General features: G+C 54.1%; 1 protein-coding gene across 1 annotated transcript; it reads right to left on the reverse strand.

Annotated features, from left to right (window-relative positions):
* CST7 (cystatin F) lies at window positions 1–9,282 on the reverse strand. Its single transcript, XM_077866048.1, has 4 exons — window positions 9,115–9,282; window positions 2,524–2,696; window positions 977–1,093; window positions 1–506 (listed from the first exon to the last, which is right to left on the reverse strand). The coding sequence occupies exons 1-4, from the start codon at window positions 9,188–9,190 to the stop codon at window positions 429–431; spliced, it is 444 nt and encodes a 147-aa protein (XP_077722174.1). The 5' UTR covers window positions 9,191–9,282; the 3' UTR covers window positions 1–428.
* Between the last annotated feature and the right edge of the window lie 970 nt (window positions 9,283–10,252).

The following is a 10,252-nucleotide window of genomic DNA, read 5'->3' on the forward strand; positions in this document are numbered from 1 at the left end:
TTTGAGATTGGTCAGTTCTTCATATTTATTCATAATTTTATTCATCCCCAAAAGTCCAGATGCGTAACAGCTGACCTGGTCCCCCTGCCCAGTGCTGTAGATCTCTGGGCTTTCACTGCTGTATGTGGGACCACCGGGTAGTCAGGTGGGAGGGCACAGGAAAACGCCTCCCTCAGGGGTCCGGAATCTGATAAATTCCCATCAAAGCATTAGTAAAATTAGATTTAGAAGAAAAGTGAAATACATAACATAACCCCAGGCAGTGTCGGTCTTCCACCCCAGCTGTTCTGCAATGTATCCATGGGCACTTCCATTCTGCTCCCTGGGGAGATACCACTTCCAGAAAGTCCGAGGGCCTGTGATAGCCAGGGCGGGGCTATGACGGAGCATGGTCCAGAGCACAGGTGCCCCTGGCTGAGAGGCAGGAGTCAGTGACAGTGGAGCAGGGGCACCTCGAACCTCTGGAGCCAGGGGATGACCCACACTTCAGTGTAGCAACTGAAAGTCTGAAACAAAGAGGGGCACGCTAAGACCCTTCTGTTGCTGCGGCCCTCCTGCCCCGCTCTGCAGGGGCTGAGTCCCCTGAGCCGCTGCTGGGGCCTGTGTGCATGCACCTCTTCCTGATGATGGCCCTCCCACCCCAAGTTGGTATTTTGGAAAATTTCACCTCTATAGAGAAGTTGAGAGAGAGAGATCTGGGAATATATGCTTTTCACTTTCATTTGCAAACTAAGCTTTGTCGCATTGCTCTCTCCCTGAGTGTGTCTGTGTGTCTGTAGCTTCTGAACTCTCTGGAAGCTGTTTTTGTTCTAACGTCCCCTGCCGCATCCCAGCATGTAGGGTGTGCCCCTGGTCCGTGGGTACTGCGCGGATGCTGTCGGTGAGACCTGGAACCTTGCAGGCAGGGAGGTGATAACGGGATGTCTCCTAAAGCCCTGGGGAGTGGGTGTAGGGAGGTGAGACCCCTTTGCTTTACCTGTTTTAAAGTTCGGTTGGTCTGGAAGTCACAGTTGTCTAGACTAGGGTGCTGGGTCTTCTTGCAAGAAGTTCTGCCAATCTTCATGTCCAGCATGTACCTCAGGCCCTTCACGATCTAAGGGGAGAAAGGGCCCTACCTGTGTTACTTGGTCCAGGACAGCAGGGTGGCTAGGGTGGCTGCTCCTCCACCAGCAGGAGGAGGCATGGAGGCAGGGGACAGAGATGCTGGGATATCCCCCCCATGGGCCGAGGGTGTGGAGGCCTGTCTGGGACTTAGAGAACCGGGAGGGAAGCCGCTGCTGGGTCCCCGGTCCCCCCTTCCTTTCTTACCCACTCATGTCCTTCCTGCTCATGGCTCCAGTTCTTGGTCCCCAGGTGAGCCTGGGGCTCTGTGTCTGTCCTCAGGACATTTCCTTCCCACCCAGAATTCTCCATGAGCAGGGCCGGCCCCTGTGCCTCACCAGGGTGAGGTGATGTTCCCTCCAGGCCCAACACCCACCTGTGGCTTGTGCTGCCCTGCCGTACCCCCTGCCCTGCTCCCTTGCCCCACCCTACCCCCCAACGGTGGTCGGTTGTTTTTCTCCCAGTTTCAGAATAGACCTTTTCCACTTGCATGTGGAACCAGCAACCTGGTTCATTGTCATTTGTGGTCTCTCAATAAAGCCTCGACTGTACAAGTACCAGATGAAATAAAGTAATCCCCAGTATCACTGAGGGGTAACACCCTACCCTCCCTGCTCATTGGCCCTTGAGCCCTGGCACAGCATCAGGGGCTTGTGTTCCTGCAGGATGTGCAAACCTGGCTCTGGACCATCCCATGGCCCCTGGGGCTGAGTCCCTGGAGACAGGACACTGGCGATTTCCCTGGGAAATAGGCTTTTCAAGCTCACACACACCAGCCTGCCTTTCTACAACATGCTGCCTAATCATAAAAATAGGCTGCTCTTAAAAAAGTTTGCAGTTTTTGAAAAGAATAAGGATTATAAGAATTTCCAATAATCCTGTTACAGAGGTAACCAATATCAGTATGTGTAAAAATTATTAGCATTAGAATGGGACACCTCACCCATCTTTCCTGGGGGGGTTATGTGGGGAAGGGGGAGAGGTCTGGGCAAAGCTCTGATGATGGGGCCCAGACGGAGAACGGCAAGAGGTCCTTCGTGGCTGCGGTGCAGGGTGGGGACTTTGACAGGCGGTGCCAGGGGTTCCTGTGGGCCAGCATGCTGCTTCCCCACCCCACTCCCTCCCCCATCCCCGCCCACAGCTCACCCAGCTGCAGAGGCCCTCTCCTGCCCTGCCCTCCTGGGTTCAGTTCCAGGTGTGCTGATGGCCCGGGAGAGGCATGCTTTCCTAAGAGGTGGCTCAGGACCTTCTAGATGTGCCCTGGGTGCCTCTGGCTCTGGCCACTCGTGGACTGTTTGTGGCCGCTGCTGTCACCATCCCAGCCTGGGCCTGAGTCCTAGGTGGATGGGCACTAAGTGGGTTGGTCCCTGGTAAGACGGGAGCCACTGCAGCCTGGCCTCTAGGGGTGTCCCTGGCCCTCACCTGGACCAGGGCCCTGCTGATGTGGGACTCCTTGAACAAGAAGATGTCATTTGTACAGTTGTTGAACCTTTCAACGCTGTGTCTGGCTGCTTGGAGGACTCCGGGATCATGAGGATTTATTGTTTTGGGAAATCCTGGCTTCACATCAGAGCTAAGGATCTGGGAACAAAACTCTGAAACAGAGAAGCACAGAACCAGACAAGAACGTTGCTTTTAGCAGGTTGCACCTCACACCTTGGTTCTCCTGCTCCCGGTATGGCCGCTGGCCATCGCCCTACCTCTCAACCAGCCAGCCCATGTCCCACACCCCACAGTGTCTTTGTTGTGCCTCCCCATGATTGCTCCCTACTAAGAGCTGGGGACAAGGCACAGCGGGTGGTACAGTGATGAATTGCATAGTCCCATCTTACTGTGCCTACCACATAGTCTTTTTCGGAACCCAGGGTCATTTCTAACGTGTTAAAGAAAACCTGAACATGTCTTCAGGTGGTGGAGCCTCTGGATAGGATGCAGCTCCAAGGGTTGGAGGAAGGCACCCCGGTTGGCCTTTGAGGCTGCTGTCATCCGGACCCAGCCCGTCAGTGTGGCCTCAATGAGTGGGCCATGCAGAAGAGCCCAGAGGCCCATCCTGCCCTCTCACTGTGAGCATGCTGGTGCCGTCCTCTGCTTCAGTGGTTCTTGTCAGAATCCACCCAGCTTCCAGGCTCTAGGTTGGCCTTCCAGGGGGCCCCAGCTCCCAGGGACACCCTTGCAGGAGGCCCCAGCACCTGGCAGCAGTAAAGCACCTTATGCCCCTCACGTGCTGACTCCTTCCATGCTGTTCTGGGTGCAAGTATGAGTATGGGGGTCAGGCCTGGGCAACTTCAGCCCGCACAGCTCCATGGCAGAGCTGGCACGTGGTGGACAGAGGGATGAGTGGCTCTCTTTCATCCTTCCATGCTCTCCCTATTCGGAGGAGGCCCATATTTGGATAAAAGCTGGGTCAGCAACATGAGGGCCCTCTTTCCCAGCACTTGGGTCCTCCAGTGTCTGACAGAGCCAGGCAGAACCAGGGTTCCTCATACCCTTCTCTTCCCTCCACACTCTCTGCTCCCAGGCCCCAGAGAAGCAGAGTCTGGTCACACCCCAAGGCCCCCTGAAGGAGAACCTGACTTCATTCCTCTGTCCAGCTCACTCACTGGCACTTCGGGAGCCCCCCTCATCCTGCAGGCTCAGGGGGTGTAGAGGCCTATGTTCGCTGGAGCTCATGTTCCAGTAAAGAAATAGGCCAGACAAACCCCAGAGCAGCAGATGAAGTAAGAAAACAGGAATGCGAAAAGCCCCACTTTCCCACATAGCAACAAGTGAATGATGGCCTTCTCTGGTTGGAGACTCATGGTGAATTTACGTTTCTGTCAGTTTTTCTACAGTAGACAACTGATGTATTAACATAAAAAGAGGGGCACCTGGATGGCTCAGCCCATTAGGCGTATGCCTTCAGCTTATGATCCCAGAGTCCTGTTTTCGAGCCCTGCTTCTCCCTCTCCTCCTCTCCCTGCTTGTGCTCTGTCTCTGTCTCAAATAAATAAATAAAATCTTTTAAAAAATAACAAAAAGTCAAAGTTTTGGAGGGAGGAATTAAACTGGGGGGAGAGAGAAGGGGAAGAGGGTTTTTAGATTTGTAAACTGCTTCTCTTGATGAAGACATTCTCCCAGATGTTCCTGAAACGTTAGCGTGCCAGAGTTGATCCAGAGCTGAGCCGCTTTATTTCATTAACTAAAACAATGTGAAGGGCAAGGTCCTCAGTGGCACGGCCCATCCCAGGTGCTCGGGAGCCACTCGTGGTCGTGGCGGCCAGTGCAGGTAGGGACGCCTTGTCCTTGCAGAGGGCCCCATGGGACTGCACTGCCCTGGGACTTCTCTCTGCTTCCTTCTGCTGTGAGGGAGTACTTTTATGCAGGCATCAGTGTTCAGTCTGGGTTTAGCACAAGGCAGAGGTGCTGAGGCAGCAGGAAGTGGAGACTCGGGGTGTGTGGGTAGCGGCAGTCGTAACCTGGCTTCCGGGCTGAGCGTATGTAAGGGGAGAATACTGGTGCTGACTTGTGCCCACCCTGCCCTGTCCCCTCCTGAGAGACACCCCAGTCTGTCTGGGGGGTGGAAAGTAAAGGTGACAAGCATGCAGGCTTTGGAGGAGGCAAGATACCAGCTGTTCCTGGGGAAGAAATCTCCACTTTAGGGGAAGAAGCTGGCAGCATGAATTCAACAGGACATGAAAGCTTTAACAGAACCTGCACTGGGATGTCCCACTGGGGACAAGGAATCCCCTACTCATGGGGGCTGACAGAGGGGGCTGAGGGAAATACCCCTCACTGGTATGGGGTGTAGGGTCAGATAGGGCTGGCAAGGCTAGGGAACTGCCTAGCAGGGTGGCGCCTTGTGTGCCGTGCCCCTGCTATGGTGAGAACCAGGACAGAGCCAGGGGGCACCTGGCTGGGTGGTCTTGTGTCCCCTGTGTGTGGTACAGCAGACGGAGCACCGAGAGTGGGTAGAGAAGGCATGGGTCTGTGTGCGTTCTTTGACCCTGGAGGGTGTCCTGCGGTCTGGGGAGGGACAGCCTGACCCAGCAGGGCCCTACATGGCAAATGGGTCTCCCCCAGCTGGTTCCTTGGGCTCAAAGCCAAAACATCAAGACTAAGCTCATGATTCTTCGGCAAGCCTCCCTCAGCTTCAACAGCCCCATGACCTGGTCCTCTGTCCCCAATGAAAACAGCATATTGTTGGTACCCTTTTCAACATGGGCAGTCATGGCTATCTGCTGGTTTCCCTCACAGCTCTGTCCCTGACCAGCACTGGGATTCTCCTGTGTGAGAGTCCATCCCTCCTGGGAGAGTCTTTGCTCAGAGTCTCCAGAGATGGAAACAAGGAAAGCTGCTTGTGTTCCTTGAGTGCTAGCAGCTGGGCTCTTGGGATGGGTTGGGCCCTGGAACCTGCATTTCCCCAACTACTCACGTGGCTCTGATGTAAGTGGGGGTGCGGGGGTCTCCTGGCCTTGGTGCACAGATGCCTTAACATGAGGAGTGAGGGGCCGGCCCAAGGGCTGCTCCTCCAGCACCTGTGCCCGCTTGCCACACCAAGATGAGTGTGATTTGTAGTTGAGAAAAAAAAAACCATCTGGACAAACAACTGCAAGCTTGGTTTCTGCTCCTCACTGTAGTGATGGCAGAGAAGAAAGAAGCCACCTTCACAGAAGGGATGGGGCCTCTAGTGTATTCCTGCTGTCAGAGTAGAGGATCCCCCCCTTTCCCTACTGGGGATCAAAATAGCTTTTATTTTTTGCTTTGTATAAATTACCTTTATTGGTTTTTCTGATTATAAGCTTACCTGTTTTGGTAGGAGATCTGAGAAATACAGAAAAGTATAAACAAAATTAGTTATCACTCTTAGTATCCCAAATTAGAAATCACTCTTAGTAACCACTGTTGATGACTTTTAAAATAAAATGTATTAAATGTGATTTAGCTTGAATTGAACAAGATTAAAAATGAAATGAAAGGGGAGCCTGGGTGGCTCAGTTGGTTAAGCATTTGACTCTTGGTTTCAGCTCAGGTCATGAGAAGGAGCCCCAACTTGGGCTCCCTGCTGAAGGGGGATTCTGCTTGGTGTTCTCTTGCTCTCCCTTAGCCCCTCCCACAGTCTCTTTTTCAAAAAAGGGGGGCACCTGGGTGACTCAGTGGTTGAGCGTCTGCCTTGGACTTAGGGCATGACCCCAGGGTCCTGAGATTGAGTCCCACATCAGGCTTCCTGCAGGGAGCCCGCTTCTCCCTCTGTCTGTGTCTCTGCCTCTCTCTGTGTGTCTCATGAATAAATAAATAAAATCTTTTAAAAAAATGAAGTGAAAGTAGGTGAGGCTGAATCTCAGATGCGTATCTCGTTGGAACCCATGTCACTTCCTAAGGATTTTAATAATGTTACCAAAAGTTTAGGGAAAATACTTAAGTTGGTTTATTTTTATCTGACTACATGTTTTCCTAAAATGGGGCTTCATGTCAGTAAAGCTTCATCCGTGCAGTTGTCTAAAAAACAATAAAAGCTCCACTGTTAATTTTTTTAAAAAGTTGGAAGTCAAATCTATTTTTAGAAAAAAAAAAAAAAAATCTATTTTTAGGATTCTTCAAGAGAAATCAGCAGGGAAAGCCTTCTCTTGGAGAATAAACATCCCAAAGAAGCTCCTTCAGGGAAGAATGGAAGCCACCAAGTGGGTGCTGAGCAGACACCATGGGCTGGTTGGCCCAGGGACCCTGCCAGGGGTCAGTCCCAACCCCACTAGGGGGGCGTGGGCTGTCCTCAGGGATGGAGGAGGGAGTGATCTGGGGCATGTGCTGCACAGTGGAAGTCTGGGGAGCAGGACAGTTAGAGCTGTTCCTTTCTTGTCACTACTCTTGGGGAAGTGTGCATCCCCATTCTACAGGGGAGACACTGGGACCCCAGAAGAGTGCAGGGTGAGTTTAAACCAGGTTCAACTAATTGTAAAGGCCTGTAATGAGAAGATGGGCCACTGCAAGATTGGCTGGGGGCAGGGGAAGGGGGCAGAGTGTGACAGGACAGCCCAGTGGAGCTTCCCAGGGAAGGTAACAGGTTGAGAAAGAAGGACTTTAAGGTTTCAACGAACATAAAAGGGCTGAGGACACTGATGTGGCAACTTCCGAAATCCCGACGGGCTTAGGGAGGGAAGATGCCAAGGGGCTCTGCATTTAGATAAGTGCAGTTTAGCATCTGGGCATGGGGAGGTTCATATGCCCAGAGGGCACCACTATCAGGGGCTCTGTTGCCCCCCTACCACGGGAAGGCACTGGGGTCTCTTCTCAGAGGAGGGAAGGGAAAGGCTGTGGGAGCCATGGGGACAGAGTTGGCTCTGGGCTGAGCTCCCATCTCTTTCCAACCACCAGAGAGGCCTCTAAGCCCCTCTTTCTCAGGCCCTTGCTGGGGTCCGCATCTGTCAAATGAAGGAAGCACCAGAAGGGATTGCCTCGGAGGGGCAGAGGTAGGGTGTGGGGGAAGGCTACCAGTGTGGCAGATACTTGGAGCAGGGATGTGGGCAAGTGGCTCCCAAGCACCCCGAGCCCAGCAAGAATGCTTTCTATAGGCCACTGCCTGCAGACCTCTTCAAGGCCCAAGGGTGCTGAGGACCGTCCATCATCTCATGGATGAGGACCCTGCAGCTAAGGGAGGCTGCAGGTTCCACAGCTAGTAGATTTGAGGAGTCTGTGGTACCCCAAGGGTCTCTGCATGTGAATGTGGGCCCTGGACTCTGTAGCTGGTTCTCAGTGGCAGAGAGCAGGTCTGAGAGCAGCAGGGGAGGGCTGCTGCCTCGGGAGAGCCTGTCTCCGCCACCTTCCGATGGGGCAGGTGCTCTGATGTGGGCATGGACTGGAGAGGGTTTGGTCCAGCAGTAGGTGGCCGCAGAGGGAGGCAGCCCTGCCCTTGAGAGGACACTAACCGTTGTCCAGTGCCACCTGTCTCTGTATTCCCCATGCAGTTCCCACTCTGGTGAGGAAACAGAGACAAACAGAAGGAACTGGGCAAAGCAGTTGACAGTGAGTGTTAATAATTAAATTCCGTGCCGTTATGATGGCAGGCTCCACATGTGTCCAGGAGAGCCTTCACTAAGGTTTTGAGGAGTGTGCTTTTCTGTTCTGAACATCCAGCTTCTTCCCCTGACTTGTCCCCCTGGGATGGGTATGGGGGTGGGCACAGGAAGACAGTGGTATCCTGAAGAGAGGCCTCCAGGAGGCAGGGAAGGGGTATCTTCACAATGAGAGTAAAGAATGAGGGTTGGGGAGAGAGAGGAGGCAGGTGTCCTTTCCCTGTGATGGCCAAGTGCAGCACCCACTCGGGACAATCCAGGGCCCAGAGGCAAGTGTCTCCATGAGAGCATGTGACCCCTCTAGCAGCTGAGAGGTTCAAGGAGGTGGGGTGGGGTTCTCTACATCTCCACCAGCAACCACCACCTGTGATCCCAGTGATGGGGGGGCATCACTTGCCCCTCTGTGCTCTAGTGAGGACAGGTGTTCCTGGGTTTCTAACTTGGGCATGTCACCCAGTGTCCTTGTGCCTCAGTTTCCTGGAGCACAGCCACAGCACCCTCCCTCCCCTTGTCCCCCAGCTTTGGGTGGGTGGGCAGGAAGCATCTGATCCTTAGGCTCTGGGGACTTAGCCTAAGTCACAGGACAGCCGTCTGTGGGCAGGAAGGGCAGACATCAGATAGAGACTGACAAACCGCGGGCCTCCCAGAGCCCTCGGCATGGGGGGGCCACAGGGGAGCCTTCCTGGGACCAAAGGTTCCCGGGCCCTGTGTAAGCCTCGGGAACAGGGCTGGGGTGGGGAGACAGTAGGCTTCTGTCACCCCTGCCACCAGGCAGGTCCCACAGGCCCTTCCCTGGGCCCCGCACAGGCAACTGCCCCTGCCACAGCGAGGTCACCTGGGGCAGGCCAGCCAGCAGTGTGCCTTGGGGACCCAGGCAGGAGGCTCAGGCCACGCCCCACCACTGGCTACCTGGGGACGTTGCCTTGGGAGCCCCGCGCGGAGCGCCCCGGGGAGAGCCTGCTCTTACCTGCAGGAGGGCCCCCGGTGGTGGTGCTCCAGAGCAGGCCGCACAAGGCTAGCAGCAGCTGCCCGTCCTGCCGCATGGCTGCGAGCCGAGGTCCACGGGTCGGGTGGGTGCTGGGGCCTGCGGCCAGGGCTGTGCTGGAGAGCGGGAGGGGCCGCCGCGCCGGGCTGGGTGCTGCGCGGGGGCGGGGGCGGGGGCGGGGGCGGGTTGATGGGGGAGGTGCGGGTCGGGATGGTTTCTTGCTGAATCATTTTGACCAGAAGCTCTTGTCACCTGCACTTGTATGGGCTGCAAAGTCAACCGCTTCCTTTATAAAAGTTTCCAAACAGCGATTATGCATTTGCCAGGGGAGGAGGAGGAACAGAAATGAGAACGGTGAACAGAACCTCTGCAATTTTCTACCCTCAAAATATACATGAAGTAGACATTGCATTAAAAAAAATTAGCAGGGATTTTCAGAAACAGAATCATCTGGGTTTCCTTCAAAGGACACACTTCCCAGGGGCATGCTGGGTGGCCCCCACCAGGGACTGTCCTTTGCTGGTGTGAGGGGCACCACCCCCCTAGAAGTGGGCAGGAAAGTGGGGGTGCAGACTGCACTCTCAGAGAATAGACATTGCCAGGAAACATGCGCCCTCTGGGTGACGTCTGCACCTGGACACTGGCATACAAAAGTGTTGGTTGGTTCAGTATTTGATTACTTCCCAGCTTCAGCTCCACTCTGGCAAAACAGGGGGAAGAACAGATTTTTCAGAATCAGGTTTCCCTTTGCGTGCCTAGCCCAGCGTTTAGAGTAGGGGCTCTGGAGCACCTGGCTTCAATTTGTTTGGATTTGGCTCTGCCTCTTTTCTTTTTTTGTTTTGTTTTTTCACTGGAGTTCAATTTGCCAACATACAGCATAACACCCAGTGCTCATCCTGCCAAGTGCCCCCCTCAGTGCCCATCACCCAGTCACCCCATCCCCTGCCCACCTCCCTTTCCACTACCCTTTGTTCATTTCCCAGAGTTAGGAGTCTCATGTTCCCTCACCCTCTCTGATATTTCCCACTCATTTTGTCTTCTTTCACTTATAATCCCTTTCACTATTTCTTATATTCCCTGTATGAATGAAACCATATGTTTGTCCTTCTCCGATTGACTT

The sequence above is a fragment of the Canis aureus genome, chromosome 22 (genome assembly GCF_053574225.1).
Source record: "Canis aureus isolate CA01 chromosome 22, VMU_Caureus_v.1.0, whole genome shotgun sequence".
Lineage (NCBI taxonomy): Eukaryota > Metazoa > Chordata > Mammalia > Carnivora > Canidae > Canis > Canis aureus.

Excerpts from the sequence above, each read along its gene's own strand:
- CST7 (XM_077866048.1), bottom strand. The coding sequence starts at position 9,190 with ATGCGGCAGGACGGGCAGCTGCTGCTAGCCTTGTGCGGCCTGCTCTGG. Across the intron at positions 1,094-2,523 it reads TCAGCAGGGCCCTGGTCCAG|ATCGTGAAGGGCCTGAGGTA; the intron begins GTGAGGGCCAGG and ends TTCTCCCCTTAG. Across the intron at positions 507-976 it reads CCAACCGAACTTTAAAACAG|ACTTTCAGTTGCTACACTGA; the intron begins GTAAAGCAAAGG and ends TCTTTGTTTCAG.